General features: G+C 31.2%; 2 protein-coding genes across 3 annotated transcripts in view; one reads left to right on the forward strand and one right to left on the reverse strand.

The window, feature by feature from the left end:
• Nucleotides 1–4565: 4565 nt before the first annotated feature.
• On the reverse strand, nucleotides 4566–17085 carry LOC115891633 (ralBP1-associated Eps domain-containing protein 1). Its single transcript, XM_030912148.1, has 9 exons — nucleotides 16867–17085; nucleotides 16202–16586; nucleotides 15974–16142; nucleotides 15753–15855; nucleotides 11026–11368; nucleotides 8601–8859; nucleotides 8143–8330; nucleotides 6050–6152; nucleotides 4566–5993 (listed from the first exon to the last, which is right to left on the reverse strand). Exons 1-9 carry the CDS (start codon nucleotides 17014–17016, stop codon nucleotides 5783–5785), a joined length of 1911 nt encoding a protein of 636 aa, XP_030768008.1. The 5' UTR covers nucleotides 17017–17085; the 3' UTR covers nucleotides 4566–5782.
• A 305-nt stretch (nucleotides 17086–17390) lies between these two features.
• The window catches only part of LOC115891635 (NAD kinase-like), a 35772-nt gene continuing 34853 nt past the window's right edge, over nucleotides 17391–18309 (forward strand). Inside the window, exon 1 of one of the 2 annotated variants that reach the window (XM_030912154.1) lies at nucleotides 17391–17589. The gene's annotated coding sequence lies outside the window, so the exon portion shown is untranslated. Of the gene's footprint in view, nucleotides 17590–17700; nucleotides 17922–18309 lie in introns of those variants that run through there. The other variant, XM_030912156.1, reaches the window with a different exon arrangement.

The following is an 18309-nucleotide window of genomic DNA, read 5'->3' on the forward strand; positions in this document are numbered from 1 at the left end:
TTTAAATATGCATGCTACAAAAGAATTGATTTTTTACACCCTGTGTATTTCTTTTCACAATTAATTCTTTTGCTGGCTATAAAGGTAAAGAAATAAACTTTACTGAAAAATGTTATTGCTTCCTTATATTTACACAGGGGTACCAAAAATTGGTGATCTATTTTAAGGATTTATTTTACATAAAAACTTTGTTATTTCAAATACAACACCCTGTATTTTTTTAAATAAATCGAAGCAGATTCAAATGCTCTGTCAAACTATATTAGGGTTTCCTATACCTATCTATCTCAGATTTTGAATAAAAAGCGATTTTTAAATAAAATGGCAATCAAAATGGCTGTTATAGCCATGGAAATTTGCTAGTCAGTGTTCCCAACTCTCAAAAATTTATCTCCCTAAAAATCTAAAACGCTCGCATCAAAAATCCCCAAAATATCCCTAAAAAACTAAAAAAAATATCCCGAAAAAAAAATATAAATAATAATAAATAAACAGTTTTTTGTGTTCTTAGTGGTTGACCTTGAAACGTCTGATCACAGCAATGTAGCCAACTGTTCGAAACTTTCCATTAAAGCAATATCAAACCTTCTTAAATCCAAACAACTAAAATCCCCACAACTGTTATCCAAGATTCGGTGATTAAAACAAATAAATTATTTTGTTTTATTTATACTTTCCTATTAATTTTCAAAAATAGCAGTAGCGGTCTTATCTCCTCTTTGGTATCGGTAAAATTCCATTGAAATTTTATCCCTAAAAATATCCCCAAAAAATTTTACTCCCTAAAAAAATCCCCATATAGATTTTTTCTCCCCAAATTTAGGGATAAAATCCCGGAGTTGGTAACACTGTTGCTAGTGACAGTTAGTAACTATTTTCAAAATCGCCATTAGTTTATAGACATTATTATTTAATAAAATTATATCAGGATTCTTGCCACTTAACTGCTGATATAGAAATTTAATTCTACGCTGTGTTTGTCATAATGTGGATCAACCAGCTCTCACTACGGGTTTCGGAGCCCTACTCCATCATCAGGTGAGCTTGGGCAGATCCACAAAATGACAACCACCAGCGCAGAGATAATTAATTCCGACTTGTCGGAATGTGTCGGTTAGATATTAACTCCCCAACGGGAGATAGCGGCCTGCGTGCAATGGTAGTACTTTTACTATGTATATATTTAAACGAACTTTTTTACTTATTTTATTCTGCAGAATATGCTGCCGAAGTTTCGCGAAAACAGTTCGAACCACCCTGTATAATATGTATATTAACAACAACAAATATTTTAAATAAAACGAAAACATGTTTTATTCTCATAAAGGAATACTATGCGTATGCTCGAAACTTATTTGAGTATCTTTTCTATTATTGAATAATATACAGGATGGCCAAAAAAGTAGCGAGCAAATTAAAATAACAAATATGTAAAACGTTTTTCTAATTTAAAAATGATATTATTGTACTTTTTAAATTACACTATACAGTGTGAACCTTAAATAAGTGCAAATATACCCTAGAAACACGCCTTCGAGTTTTTCCCTCAAAAAAATTGAAAATTTTGTATTTTTTCCTAGAAAATTCTGGATTTTTTAAATTCTTTTTGTTAAAAAAACATAGTATCTTGATAATATGGCAACACGGACAGCAGATTAAATTTATATGAAATAAAATCCAGAAAAAATCTAGTGGTTCTCAAAATTTATCCAAAAAATATCTTTTTTATTTTCAAACTAAAATAACTTGGTTATTTTGGACTTACTTATTTATTTGAAAAACGGCAGAGAAAATATTATGTTTCTTTTGTCGAGACTGGTAGATCCGAAAATAATTGCAGTTATTTAAGACTCACCCTGTATAGTTGAAAAATAATTCGCTTAAATGATATTCAGGGTCATTCTGTATTTAAAAAGAAATATATGTGTATAAAGAAAAACCTTAGAAACAATTTTTTTCTTTAGTATTTTCTTAAACTACACCATTTAAAAATAATTTTTACTCTTAAGGCCAAGTGGCAGTAAACGCCTTAAAAAAATAAAGAAGAGTATGGGCCAAGTAATGACGGCTAGGGCTTGACCTCGTCAAAATTATTTTCGACTATCATGCCCGAGCCGTCTGTGACGCCGTTTTTTTTCTCGATTGTATGATATTTTTAAGGTTGCTTACCTATCAAACTCTTTTCTAGATACTTTCATTTATATAATTGAGAGTCAGTAGATATATATATATATATATCTATAAATCTCTAAGTCCTGACTGATCACTGACTCATCAACGCCCAGACCAAACCCTTCACCCTAGAAAGCTGAAATTTTGCACAGGGGTTCCTTTTATGATGTTTACGTGAGATAAGAAAGGATTTTTTAAAATTCATCCCCTAAGGGGGTAAAAAGAGGGGTGGAATATTAGAATATTTTTTATTTAAAAAACGGTTAAGTTTCCGAAAAAACGCTTAAACATGTATATTTTATTTTCTTTTTTTAGATATTTTAAGATTTTTTAAAAATGTATACAGGATGTTTCGAAAAATCTGATCATTGATTAATCACGATCCTGCTTAAAGCGCTTGACATAAAAAGCTGATATTTGGAAAACGGATTGACTTTAGGGTGTAGAGGTTCGATAAGAAGGGATTTTTCGAAACTCGAATTCTAAGGGGGTGAAACAACCCCTTAAATATTAGAATATTTTTTATTTAAAAACCGGTGAGTTTTTCGGAAAAACTCTTAAACACGTATATTTTATTTTGTTGTTTTACATATTTTAAGATTTTTTAAAAATTTATACAGGGTGTTTCATAAAATATGGCCATTGAGTAATCACGATTCTGCTTAAACTGCTTGACGTTTAAAGCTGATTTTGGGCAAACGGATTGACTGTGTGGTGTAGAGGTTCGATAAGGAGGGGTTTCTCGAATCTCAAATTCCAAGAGGGTGAAAACGCCCCTCAAATAATCTATACTAATATATAAAATTCTTAAGTGACTCACTGATTAATCACTTCCTGCTCAAACCACTCAACGTAAGAAGCTCAATTTTGGCATACAGGTTGATTCTAGGGTGTAGTGGTTCGATAAGAAGGGATTTTTCGAAATCCCAGTTCCAAGAGGGTGAAACCACCTCTCAAGTATTACCATATTTTTTATTTAAAAAACGATCAAGTTTCCGAAAAAACGCTTGACCACGTATATTTTATTTTGTTTTTTACATATTTTAAGACTTTTTAAAAATGTATACAGTGTTTCGAAAAATCTGGTCATTGATTAATCACGATCCTGCTTAAAGCGCTTGACGTAAAAAGCTAATTTTTGGAAAACAGACTGACTTTAGGGTGCACAGGTTCGATAAGGAAGGATTTTTCGAAACTGGAATTCTAAGGGGGTGAAACTATCCCTCAAATATTAAAATATTTTTTATTTAAAATCCGGTGAGTTTTTCGGAAAAATTCTTAAACACGTATATTTTATTTTGTTATTTTACATATTTTAAGATTTTTTAAAAATTTATACAGGGTGTTTCATAAAATATGACCATTGAGTAATCACGATTCTGCTTAAGCTGCTTGACGTTTAATGCTGATTTTGGCAAACGGATTGACTGTGGAGTGTAGAGGTTCGATAAGGAAGGGTTTCTCGAATCTCAAATTCCAAGAGGATGAAAACGCCCCTCAAATATTACAATATTTGTTATTTAAAAAACGGTTAGTCTTTCGGGAAAACGCTTGGACACGTATAATTTATTTTGTTTTTTACATATTTTGAAATTTTTTAAAAAATCATACAGGGTGTTCCAAAAAGTTGGGCAATTGATTAACCACGATTCTGCTCCAGTTTGTATGTTAATGGAAATTCTTGCTTTGCTTTATCATATCACCATTACAAATGATTAATTCGACGCGAACGAAGTCGCGGGTACATGCTAGTTAAATATAATCTTATTGTTATTAGATTTTTATGAACATTTTTTTTTGTTTCAGGATGTTGGCTCACGAGGAATTTTCCAAAAACTTAGAATTAGTTGCAAGAAAAAACGTAACCACAGAAGAAATCAAAAGTATTTTACTGAAGGCTTATATGGGTTGTGATTTGAAGTACTCAAAGCAAGTTCCAAATCATCAAAGTACCTCTCAGGATCAAATAAACCAAAATATACCATTACAGCAATAATATAAGCCAATAAAAGTGTCTAATCTACGTCAACAAATATTTAAATGTATTTTAAGTTTAAAACTAAATTTGCAATATTATATTTAATCTAGTCAATTCATGTGTAATGTTTTCTATGCCATTTTAAAATATATTTACAAATAACTATAAGTTTTATGAAATAAATCAAATTTATTTAGGTACCGACTGTATATTTCATTTTTAAAATACAATGTTTATACAATATTCAAACTAAATAAAGTCTAGATTCAACGAGACCATAAACTTAGAAAATTTAACAGCTGTTCACACATGGGCGTAGTGATAATAACTTCAAAAAAAGAAACATAAATTCATTTTATGTGATATTTTGAAAAATAACAAAAAATACCTCTTCACCTACGCCTATGTTTTTTTTAATATACTCGAGGATTGAAACATTTAGATCTTACATATATTTGTTATATGATTTAATAACAATTATTTAATAGGTTTTTAATAAAATCATTTGGGAAAATTGAATAAGAAAATTACTATTATTTGAAAAATTTTTGATTGATTTTGAAGTAAAATTCTGAGGTTAACACACTGTATATTTGAGGCTTTCTTTTGTAAATAAAGTAAAATTTCCTGTGTTATTATTTAATATACAGTAAACACTAAATTTTTAAGAAATAATAGTACTTACTTATTTTACTCAATTGACCCACTGTATGATTTTCTTTGCTTTGCAATATAAAATGACAACCATCGTCATAAAATATTCCTCCATATTGTACAAGAACAGTCAAAATCTTTTTCGGAAAGCAAATTTATATAAACTTCCCACTAAGGCACCACCATTTTGACCTGCCTCAAAAACGTACATAGTTTTGTCCATTACTGTACAATTTCAATTTTTAAAAATTCTTGACACCCATATTATTTGTTTGGGCTATTTTTGAGTTGAAATAGTATTAAAAAAAGTCAAAATAATGAGAAATCAGAGTCGAATTCACAACACCCTGTATTATACAAGTAAAACTCTGTGAAAAAAAAATGTATATGTTTGTAAAATACTGAGATATAAAAATAAGCATACAAAATTTAATACTTAATAACAAGTGTGGTTAGGCAACCTAAATATACGTATATATAGTATAATCCAAACAAAGTGGCACTGGCCTTGCCAATGATAACGTCAATTCAACTTTGTTTGGCTTTGCTATAGGTATAAAGTTAATGAATAAAAACTTAAAAGATATCAATAATATACAGACCTACAACATGTCATCTTTTTCTAAAATAGAATAATTATTATATCACATTTAATATTTTTGTTACTTTCAACATTAGTTAAAATTTTCAATTCGTTCACATTTTTTTTATATTTAATAATTTTAAAATAATAAAAATTTTGATTTACGTTGATATTCTTCATTTACATAACATCATAATATATTTTTTTTTAGTTATGACTAGTTAAGCAAGATTTTTTTTTGAGTTTAAACAAGAACTTGGAGGTTTGGAGGTTTTTAAATACTGCTGATTTAAAACAAAAGGTAAAATATTGAATTGACAATAAAAACCCATTTTTTTCCGAAAAATTACAAGATTACGTTTACGATAACATCCTGTATAACACGATATTCAAAACTATCCGCCGTTTTGCAGCGCTTCCAACTGTTCCAGCTTAACCTTCAGTTTCATCTTGTCCTCTTTCAGGTCTGCCAACTGTTGGCTTAGTTCCTGGCACGTCCGCAAGAGTGCGGTGTTTTCGATTTGTAACCTCTCGAATTCTTGCCATTGTTCTTCTTCCAGCGCGTCCAAAGGTGATTTTTCTCCGGATACACTCTTGCCAGGTTTTCTGTAAATTATTAGGAATTAAATAATTTTATAATAAATAAAAAAAATTGTATGTACCTGTAAACTTCAAAAGCGCCATGTTTCCTAGGAGGTTCTTCGATTGGTTCTTGTGCAAAGAGTTGTGCAAACAGTTTTTTACGTTCTGCCTCGTACAGATCGCCTAAAAAATAAAAAAAAAATTATACAGGGTGTTCATAAAAATATACAGGGTTGTTCACCACAAACGACACGGAGTATTGTAGCTAAACGATGAGATTTTTACAAATTGTAAGTTTTGGGTTCGATTAAGGACTATTAGAGGTACAATTTAAAAATAATTTTACAAGATACAGAGTGTCCCAAATAAGTAAAAAATATCAAAGTTGTATTTTTTTAAATGCAACACCCTATATATTATTTCATTTTTAGTTTCTACGATTAAAATAAAGGTAAATTTGATTAAGGTTTATTATACTTAAACCTTACCGTTTTTGAAATATTTTCAATTTTGTGAAATTGCAGTAAAAATTTTAAGGCTTCATTTCTCCAAGGGTATCAAAGTTTTTAATACTAAATATTTACTGAAGTTTATTTATTGATCAGTTATTTTGTTGCAATAATAAAAATAATACTACCTTATACAGAGTGCCTAAAAATTTATTTTAAATAATTATTAGCTTCAAATGGCAATAACTTGTTTCATTTAAACGGAACACCTTGTATATTTTACGAGAATCAGATGCACAATTTAATTGTCTATCAAATTATATTATACCATTTTTTACCTATCTTTTTAAGTTTCCATAGAAAATGCATTTTCTTGTAATTTAGAACTTATTTATCAATATACCCATGGAATATTGACATTTTAGATTATTTTTAAAGATGTACCAAATTTTTAAAGAGTACAGATACTAATATTGTCGATACAATTTGTTTATTTTATTAAAAAATAAAAAAAAACTGTTTAAATATTTGTTAAAGGGGACCAATTAATATGATTCCAGTATTCAAACTACATTAACTGACTGTTTGCGTTGATTAATAATAATTGCTCCAAATACTAAAAAACTGAATTTTGTATGGGTATTAGACAGTGTGATAAAAGAAACACCTTAAAAATGATATTTCATTTTTAATAAATACTTATTTATAACAACAGAGACTTTAATTTTGATAACTTATTATTATATTGATTTCTGACTCAAATCCACATTTATTTAGAATAATTTATTAACGAACACAATTAAGTATGTAATTAATTAGTATATGGGCGGAAATAATGGTGTTATATTTAATTAATGGTATACTCTTTTATAAAGATTTAAACAGTTTTCTTTTTGCATACAAATGGGTTAGTAATATTATCGTTTTGCTAAAAACGATAATATTACTAGCCTGTACATTTTGTACATTTGTTGCTTTAAAAACAATCTAAAATGTCAATATTCCATGGGTATATTGATAAATAGGGTCTAAATTATAATGAAATGCATTTTCTACGAAAACTTGAAGGGATAGGTAAAAAAATAGTATAATACAATTTGATAGACAATTAAATTGTGCATCTGATTCTCCTAAAATATACAGGGCGTTCTATTTAAATTAAAGAAGTTATTGGCGTTTAAAGCTAGAAATTATTTAAAATAAATTTTTAGACACTCTGTATAAGGTAGTATTATTTTTATTATTGCAACACAATAACTGATCAATAAATAAACTTCAGTAAATATTTAGTATTAAAAACTTTGATACCCTTGGAGAAATGAAGCCTTGAAATTTTTACTGCAATTTCCCAAAATTGAAAATATTTCAAAAACGGTAAGGTTTAAGTATAATAAACCTTAATCAAATATACCTTTATTTTAATCGCAGAAACTAAAAATGTAATAATATACAGGGTGTTCCATTTAAAAAAATACAACTTTGATATTTTTTACTTATTTGGGACACTCTGTATCTTGTCAAATTATTTTTAAATTGTACCTCTAATAGTCCTTCATCGAACCCAAAACTTGAAATTTGTAAAAATATAATCGTTTAGCTACAATACTCCGTGTCGTATGTGGTGAACAACCCTGTATAATATGTCATTCAAAAAAAACTATAAAAAGTCAACTATTTTAAATGGAAATTCAGATTTTTATTTTTATTTTAATAAGCATATTTACCAGGAAATATTGGTTCATCCTGGACATTTTCGTACTTTTCAAATCTGTTAAAATCAGCAAAAGATGCGTCAGTACCTTCTAAAGAAGGCACGCCATCTCCTTCTGATCTCTGATTGGGCAGTTTCTTAATCTGACCGCTTGGGCTTATCCTGGGGGGTACCATAGGAGGTGCGGAAGGTTTGGTAAGCCTAAGACACAAATTATTAAACAATACAACATACATAATCCACCTAAAAAGTTCTTAATAATTTTTTTTTCACGTTACTTTCATACATTAACCGTTTTTGGGATTTTTTTTTAATTTTTGGACGAAAAAACAGCCTCTGGGACAATCTGTATACTCATAGAAACAAAGTTGGCTGTAATAACGCGTGACATAGTTTTATCCACGAACTACATTTTATGATCCTAAGTTTTTTTATTCTCTATGTAGAATAAATAAACAGAATATGGCAAACCTATTAAGGTCCAACGAAGAACTCCTTCCATGAGTTTTAAAGGTTCTTGGCGGCGGAGGCGGAGGTTTCTCCTTCTTGACGGGGGGAAACGCCGGCAAACTGACAGGCCCGCCTTCCTCAGGAGGCGGAGGTATAGCCCCCGGCCCCCTGGCATTAATCTTCTTAGGCTGGGGCCTCTGGATTGCACTATGTTGTTGATTATTCGAAGACAACGACTGGAAACCGGGAATCCCTTCCGATTTTCTAGGACTATGTAGATCTGTAATAATAATAATAACTTTTTAATACAAAGAAGGAAACTGAAAGCTATAAAAATTCTAGTTTATGTAAAACTGTAACTAATTTTTACACAAAAGAAGAAGGAAATTAAAGATAAAGGATTATACTATATCCGTATTGTAGCACATTTTTAGACAACTTCTCTATTTCTAAGATTTTGATGATCAAACATCAACAAAATATTCCTATGTTTGGACTAAATTTTCTCGAAAATAGAGACATAATTTAAAATTCCGTTACAATACGGAAATAGATTGAAGTTTTGTGATTACAGTGATATATAATTTATAAGGTTTTCTAACGAATTGCTCGCTATTTTACGGCAAATGCTGAAGCTCTGCAAAGCGTAATCAAGCCTTAATCAAAGCACGTGTGTTTGGAATTTTGGTTGTGGCTTAAAGCTTGATTTTCATGCATCGGTTGTCCGACGATACGATGATACGATATTAATTTTATTGGTTGAATTTAAAGACTTTGATTGAATAACCGTTTCTAACCAATTGAAGTCTTTAAAGTCAACCAATAAAATTAATATCGGACCATCGTATCAACGGATAACGGACGCATGAAAATGAAGCTTAACACGATAGGATCGGGCTAAGAATTTCTGAAATATAATTTGTATTTCCTTCGGCCACAGACCCGCTTTACCCGACCCTGAGACTGAGAGCGACCCGAACAGTACAGCGTAATAGACTCTTAAATATTACTTGTTTCGAATTAATTAAATTAAATTATTAATTAAGCAGATTAATTATTAATTAATTAAAGTAATTATTAATTAATTAAATGAACTATTAATTAATTAAATTAATTATTAATTAATTAAATTTAATTAATTCGATACAAGTAATATTTAAGATAAAAATAAACGATTAAAAAGATAAGATTAAATTATTAATTAATTAAATTAATTTAATTAATTCGATATAAGTAATATTTAAGATAAAAACCACTCGAAATTTGTTCATTCTTTTCAATTGACACACACAATTCACACATATTTACAAACACTGAAAGGCAACTTAAAGGCAACGAAAGAATATCCTTAAATTATAGTTTCGATCAATTGATCATAGATGGCGCAATATGTATTAGTTTTCCATATTAAAGTTGATAAATAAATATTGTTTTACTGAAAAAAGTATGGCTCTGGATGCTTTTTAGTCAAAATCAAAAGGCGCAATTAAAATTTGCAGTGAATGATCGAACAATTTGATTAGAAACTATGTGCATAACTTTGATCGCGAATAACTTTTATTCCTTTGAGTTATGAAAAAAACCAAAGAGACCTTTTTTGTAGAGCGTAAAATTTTGTATTAGAATATGTCTTTGGCGAAGCTGTAGGTTCATTTGCTTTGGAGATAAAAAATTAATTAAATGCAAAAGGTCAGAAAATCCCATGTTATTTTTTAAAGAGGAAAAGTGTCATGATTCTGGAACGGTTTAAATTAAAAATTGGTCAAGTGCGAGTCGGACTCGCGCACGACGGGTTCCGTACCATTCATTATCTATACAACATTAGACAGTATATTATTATAAACTTTTTTCCGATTTATCTGAAATTTTTAAAGCGCGTATAAGTAATTTAAAAAAATGAAGAAACACATTACTAAAAATTGTATTAATCAATAATAAATATGTAAAAATAAGTAAAAATTATAAAAAAACGATTAAAAAAGTCACCTAGACTATGATTCGAACCTCCCTTACTACGGTTCCAACGTCACAGCAGCGTAAAGTCCTAACGCTTTAAACCACGCGGCCACTGAGGACTTGAAAGATTCTATGTAAAATTCTTACTTAAAATATAATGTTCAGTGAAAGTACTTTTTTATTTATAAACATTTATTTAATTCTGTTTTTAGTATTTGTTCTTATGCGGCAACATAGATACATTATCTGTAAAAATTTCAACTGTCTAGCTATAACGGTTCATAAGATAAACCTTTGTGACAGACAGACGGACGGACAGCGAAGTCTTAGTAATAGGGTTCCCGTTTTTACCCTGGTTCCGGACCCTAAAAATTAAGAGCTTGTTTACGTTGGATCATTTTTTTAGACCAAAAAATAAAATTTCAGAGGGGGGCAGCAAAAAAAATCAACTTGGGAAATAACAGACACCCTAATGTATGTATGAATATACCTATGGCATCGGGTACATCGTCGCTATTCGGACAACCATGCGCCGCATTGGCTGCGGCCACCATTTCGGGCGTCAGTCTTCTCGGCACAGGGTGTCTCAGGTCCGGATCGTTCTGATCGATCTGAAAGTCGAAATTGACGGGAGATACGGGTCTGGTGGGGCTGTCCACGAATTTCGTCCATTCCTTGGCAGTCTCTTTCGTTGGCTTGGCGGTGGGGGAGGGGATTGGTTCTGGCTCGGGAGGAGTGGGGGGTGCTTTTATGACGGGCAGAGGGTCGTTTTGGGGAACGAGGCTGGATGGAAGCGTGTCGGGGATGGAGATTTTGTGTTTCCTAAGAACAACCTGAAAGAGATTGAAATATATACAGGGTGTTTCAAAAAACATGTACCATCTCTCGTGGGGAGATTCCCCACGTAAAAATAAAATTTATTTTACATATCAACATAGGTCGGATTCTGCTTTGTTTCGTAGCTACAGGGTGTTAAAGTCTTAATATTTTTTCGATTTATTATAATTTTCTTCCAAGTACTTTTCCAGTGATAGAGACATCGCTAACATAAATAATGCATGCTAGGTCTGGTCACTTCATCTGCGTGCTCTGTATTTTAATGGTTGCGACAGAGATAAATATAAATGACCGGTTGCCAGACAGAGAGACAAAATAAAAAGCGGTATACAGTGTTGCCGGTTTTTACGTTTGTAGGAAAATGTGTGTAGAAAAAATAAACTATTTTAAAAACTTTCACGTATACTACTGAAATGAAGGTAATCAGTGGCGGCTCGTGACCTTTACACTAGACAGTGCTGCATAATTGCAAAAAATAAATATCAAGATTTTATCAAGTTTAAAGACTTACCGAGTGATGAATTCCCAAACGGCTTAGCTAGTAGAATAAAATAATGTTCTTGGTATAGATGAATGAGATTTAGCACAAAAGTCACTATTAACAAAATAACAGTTTAATAATAAGACGCACAAATATTAGTTATTTCTCGTTTTCTTAAAAATTAACTCGATCCGTCTGTCCTTTTGTTTGGCAAACTTGTCAATCACACGTTCATTAAAGTCTGATATGGACCGAATTAGTCTTTGCTCGATTGTGAGGCATGCTAAAGCATTTAGTCTCTCTTGGCACATCGTACTTCTTAAAAACGTTTTAATACGATTTAATGTAGAGAAGTCTCTCTCGGCCTCTACGGTAGTCATTGGCATAGTAACAAGAATTTTTAATAATTTTATTACTTCTCTAAATACCTCTTGAAGATTGTTACTAACTAGAAAGTTAAGTAGCACAGCACATGACGAAAAGTTTCTATATTCTTCACTGGAGTATAAAACAGTTAATTCTGTTTTTAGCCTCTGCTTTTCTAAAAAGGGGTATGATTTCATGGTTTCTGTGAAATTGTCTTGGGGGAAGGTCAAATCATACCATTCAAATTTTTCGCAAATCAACAGGTTTGCAGCATTTAGTTGGTCAGTATATTGAAATCGGTCTTCGGCAACATTAGTTATAACATCACAAACCTCAGTAGCTGATATTTTCCAAGTCTCATCATTAAATTTTAATCTTTTCGTATCGATGATATTTTCAAACGATTTTGCTTTTTCCATAATTTCATGCATTTTCTGGTTTCTGATTGTGGTTATATTTTCCTTAAATAATTTCAAGCAGCGACTGATTTCAACGGAGTCTATAATTCTTTTTTTGTAGTTCGTTATACAAAATATCTACATGAGGCATAATGTAGTGAAATAGGGTAAGCCAAAAGACAAACGATCTTTCTTGCAATAGTCTTCTTATTGCTCCTGCCTGATTTTTTGTCGTAGTATTAATACCAGATGTTTCTTCGATTTCTTCCATACATTCTATCAAATCTTCCCTATATTCAAAAACAACATTTACTGTGCGGCTTTTAAAATTCCATCTAGTGGGCACAGATCTTGGAATTCTACGCCCAACTACTTTATTCAAAAAATGGACTCGTTGACTAGAGTTAGAAAAAAATATTGGTATTTCAGAGAGGTTTCCAAAGAATATCCGAACATCACTGTTTTGAGAGGCTGCTTGTGTCATTATTAAATTTAACTTGTGTGCATAACAATGCACAAAATGAGCTAAGGGATATTTTGCCTTAATTTTAGCCTGAACTCCTCCATGTCTCCCGCTCATTACTGCTGCACCATCGTACGATTGAGCAATCATTTTATTTGGATTTTGCCCTACCAAGGGTTGGAGTTCATTTAAAATGAGGGAGCTAAGCGAATCAGCTGTTTGTTGAGCGCTGGTAAAAAAGCCCCAAAATCGCTCAACTGCTGTGCTTCCTTTAATATAACGAAAAACCAGAACTGTTTGAAGTTTTGAAGAAACGTCGGTGGTTTCGTCGGCCATAACCCCCAAGAAATCCGCATCATGTATTTCCCTGGTAACTGTTTCTCGATAAACTTCGAAAATGCAGTCTAGTAAATCGTTCTGGATTTCTTTCGATGTTCCTTTAAAAACAGTAGAGGATTCTAAATGTTCTTTTAATGTTTTATCCAGTTCAGCAGTATAATTGATAAGACCTAGAAAAATTCCAGGATTTTTTGAAGTTTCACGTTCATCGTGGCCTCTTAATCCAAGCTCAAACATGCCGCAAAATTTTATAGCATCTAAAATTTTTGAAAGCACTAACCTGTTTTTTTGCAACTTTTTCATTATGAACAGCTATATTTTGCCAGAATGCCGTGTCAAGTTGTTCTTGTATATTAACTTTTCCTAACAAGGCAAAACGCAATCTCATTACTTATGTGTTGTTTTGAATTTTCATGAGCCTTAGCCTTTTCACTTAAATGCGTTAAGTCACTAACACCATGGCTTGTCCAATGCACATCACCACCAAACAGTACACAAGTAAAACAAAATAATTTATGTTTAATGTCACAACCGCAAATCCAATTGTACTTAGAATAAATGTTTACGTTAAATTTTCTAATGTAGGTTTTGCCGCGGCTTTTCGAAGAACACTCTATATTTAATTCCGGTTTTGGACGTCCAGTTTCTTTAATTTCTAATTTTTCGTCCATCGACAAACGCGAAAAGTCTTTATATTTTATAGGAATTTCCATAATTTAATTTGGAATCGATTTCAAACAAAACTTTATGCACTTATAACCTGTAACTGTCACACGTTCGCTAAGGACTAAGTCCAGAAACAAATATTTTTAGGGGGTGAATTCATCAATTAATTCGCCAAAGTATTCTTGAGTGAACTATTTGTGTTGTCTTGAGTGAAAAAATTAACCTATGTTCAAGAATACATCACCCGGACCCCGAAAAGTGCAGCACGAATTTAATAGTTTCTGCTTCTCCGATTGGTCAACTCAAGGCCAAATTTGCATGTGCTCCCATTATTTTTCGTAAGTGTGACGTAGGACTATCGGCTGTGAACGAGCCTATGACGCGTGTCGAGCGGAGCTGATTTGCTGATTCCGTAGTCGGGCGATAGAGGGTGGTATAATCGACGTATGGACAAAGCCAACGAGTTTGAATATACAGAGAACTATTCAAGAATTTCAAGATAAATAAAAATTATATAGGTAGTTTAAGTATGAATCAGAAAATTAGGTATCTATTAGAAAAGAAAATTGTGGCGGTGTTTTCAGCCAGTGCTGCAGCTCTGCAGCTCTTATTAAGAAACCGCCACTGAAGGTAATATACCTAACAACTAGCTAAATATACTCTCGACTGCCAAAATTTGTACAATGAAATTCCCTTTCGGAAAAAATTACCTAAAAATCTCTGAAATTCACCGAAATACACCAAAAAGTTTGCAAATTCCTTTGAAATACCCCTCAATTTCTCTAAATTCCCTCAAAATTGCCCTGCAATTCCTTACGTTTGTATACTAAAATTCCCCCTGGTTTAATCTATTACATCTGTAGTAAAATGAGTAAATAATTGTGAAAAATAAAGTTCCAACCCTAGATGCAACATTTTTCATAAACGCCTACTTGTGCGGTTTAAAATTTTGATGCAAAATCCGGCAATACCGCATAGAAGAAATGTATCAACCAAACGTTTATCTCTTTTTAATACAATTGATTTTCCATTAAGCTGTCTGTAGCACTGTCTAACATGTTTAAAATCAATTGTAACTTCACTACAGAAGAAAATTTTAAATACAGCGAAAAAATATTTTTTAATAAACCTGGTATTTGTGTGAGGTTATATTTTTAACTAAATTTAATACATACAAAATAAAAAAAATACAATGTTAAATAAAATTTCATAAGCGATTACAATGGATAAAAAGAGATGGCCAAAAGATATAATCAAGGATGGGCATTTAACTGTCCTAACCTAACAAAACAAAAAAGAAAAAAACGACCATTTTTTCTTTTCTTACCCAGCGAACCTTCCTATAATTGCAGTTAATATATTGATTTTAGAAAGAAATCTCAATAAAGCCCCTAAACCAACACCCCTAACAATGTTGGCAGACAGATGAAAAATACTATTTTATTATAGTTAGTGAATGAACCCTGTAAACGATAATTAAACCGCAAAAATATAATTAATTTCTTTTTCTTAAAATTCTGTTATGCTTATTATAAACATATATTCAACTGTATTCATGTGAAATACGAATCAACTCTGCAAAAGGTCAATAATAACATGACAAGATGTATAAAAATATTTTAGAACCCTCTAGGATTACTTATTTCTCTGGACGAATTGATACCAACCAAATGCATAGCTGTACAGAATTCTTGCAAAGACAGAGCTCCATCTTTGGTCACATCAGCTAGCTGCCAAATTTTTCTCAGCTCATGGACCGGTAATTGAGATCTACAACAAAATAAAAACCCATTAATAATTAGTCCTGAAATAACTATAGTCTATTCCACAAGAGAATATAGGACAGTGACAGTTCTCTCTGTCATTTAATAAAAGTCATTCAGTTTACCTTTCAAAAAACGTTCTTGCAATTGGACCAGCAAGTAGAGCATTTGTGTTCTCTTGTAGTTGTTTGAACTGTTTTGTATAATATTCCTTTTGTTCAGGAGTTATTACCCATACTTCATTAGCAATATCTGTATCCTCGTCACTGCTATGCCTATCCGAAGATTCTTCTTCTAAAAAACACAAACATAACAAAAAAAATCAATAAAAAAACACTACGTTTTTTATTTACCTAACAACTGTCGTTGTTCTTCTGAAACCAGCCCTTGCCAAGCCCAATTTCGATCCTGCACACTATTTGTCGGTGTTGGACTGTCAGATGCAGGACTGGAAGTGTTTGGAGAACATCTCACAGTCTCACTATCTGCCTCGGAATCTGTACTAATTGAATCAGTATTATACTCTGGTTCGTTTCTCAATTCGATAAGATCTGGAATGGGAGTTTCTGCATCGAAAGAGCCCCAAGTAAATCGCGGTAGTGGCAGATCTAGTTTGCTATTGATCAAGTTATTGCGAATGGGAAGATTCGACTGGTAAGCGGCTACAAGTTTCAAGGCAGAAAAAAACTGTTTCTTGTTTAAGTAGTTTGTTCCAGGAGTCCAGCATATCTCAGCTATCTACGAGAAAACAAAATAATTTGACCTTTTACGTGATACCAAAATAAAACAAACAAAATACTTTTTTATCAACCTGTTTGCAGAATTAATTAACTTGCCAATTAAGTTCATACTGAAAATGCACTCAAAACAGTAATATTTCGTTATAAACTGATCCAAATCTAATTATAATTTAAACGGTTTATCCTGTCAATTATAATATAATTTAAATAACTATTAAATAATCATACCAAATAGCAAAAACGATAACAATAACACTAGCCAAGTGGACGTGAATTACCTGTGCAATCACATCATCCGGGATATTTCCTGACTTTACCAGTTCGATGGTTCTTGTGAGGGACGCTTTTCCCGATTTTTCCTCGTCGCAGCAAAGGAATATATCGGAAAAATATCGCTGGAAAGTGTCTGACAGATGTAACTCATCCATTTTTTACATTTTTGTTGTCTGACGTTTTTTTCTTATGTTTGCACAATGAGGTTATATTAAAGAATGCAGTTTTGACAGGTAACTGTATTTTGGGTTGTATAATCAATTTCTCACGATTTGAAATAAAATTACTAGTTTTTCTTCAAAATTTAAATTAATTTTTTTAACTCTGAAAAATATTATAAATAACTGAAATACTGAAATTATAGTGTAGTATTAAAATCGCATTAAGGATTTTCTAGAATTTTATGTAATTTAAAGAAGGAAAATGCATTATTTTAAAGAGAAAAGAATGTTAACTTAACATGAAGCGATTAAACCAAAAACTATATAAACCCTTTTCCATTCAAAACCTGTTAAGCCGGCAAACCACACACACAATCCCCCAGTAAAAACAATATAGAAGAGAAATATTCATGGTCAAATACTTAAAATCGTCCTTTCCAATAAGACTTGATTCAGTATCGTTTGCAATGGTGCACAAAATACTACAGTTGTAATAAAATCAAGCTTCCTTAAAGTTGTAATAGTATCGTAATAATTCAACATTGAAAAATACGCAACAGGTGTTCGGTAAGTGACTTTATTTATGTTAATTTATTTATATTTACATCAGATTTCTCTACAAAGTTGTCACAAAAGATAAGGCAGGTTGTCAATGAGTATAATATTCGGAAAACTGGTTAAACTACAGTATAGTTCCGTGTTTATTAAAGATAAAAATTCAGGTGAATTTCTTTCTTAATTTAAAACAAAACAGAACGTAATGGGTGTATTTCTTGAATTTTGTTACATCCATAAAGAATAAATATAAATCAAATGATTGAAATCTGGCAAAAATATCGAAGTAAAATGTGGATACACGCCTATAATAGGAATTTTATTCTTCTATTATAAAGGTTAAGGTCAGTGTATTTTTATATGTACCTGTAAGTAATTTTAGTCTTAGTTCCATGTTTAAATTTGATATTTAGTTATCAATAATCCTATTATCCTGTATTATTTAATATTTGTTTTAGAAAAATAATAACATAAATTTCCACCTGTTGTTTTTAATGCACTTGCGTCATCTATTGACGATCAATGAAAATTACCAATTATCGTTATCTTCTTTTTGTAATTTTACATATATGCAACCAGATAAACAATAAAAATTTAAATATTTAAATCCATGAACTAAAGAAATTGAATAATACCATCTATCGTTATAAATAAATAATAATCACAAAGGATTTAAACCTTTTAATTACCATTAAAACAAAAAGATTAACAAACAACTATTGTAAAACTACA

The sequence above is a fragment of the Sitophilus oryzae genome, unplaced genomic scaffold, assembly GCF_002938485.1.
Source record: "Sitophilus oryzae breed Bouriz unplaced genomic scaffold, Soryzae_2.0 scaffold_1189_pilon_pilon, whole genome shotgun sequence".
NCBI classification, from domain to species: Eukaryota; Metazoa; Arthropoda; class Insecta; order Coleoptera; family Curculionidae; genus Sitophilus; species Sitophilus oryzae.

Bases quoted from the DNA above. Each gene is read 5' to 3' on its own strand.
- LOC115891633 (XM_030912148.1), bottom strand. From the start codon at position 17,016: ATGGATGAGTTACATCTGTCAGACACTTTCCAGCGATATTTTTCCGAT. The intron at 16,587-16,866 runs GTAATTCACGTC...GTTTTCTCGTAG, and splicing joins CGGATGATGTGATTGCACAG to ATAGCTGAGATATGCTGGAC. The intron at 11,369-15,752 runs GTTGGTATCAAT...AATCTCTTTCAG, and splicing joins TCTGTACAGCTATGCATTTG to GTTGTTCTTAGGAAACACAA.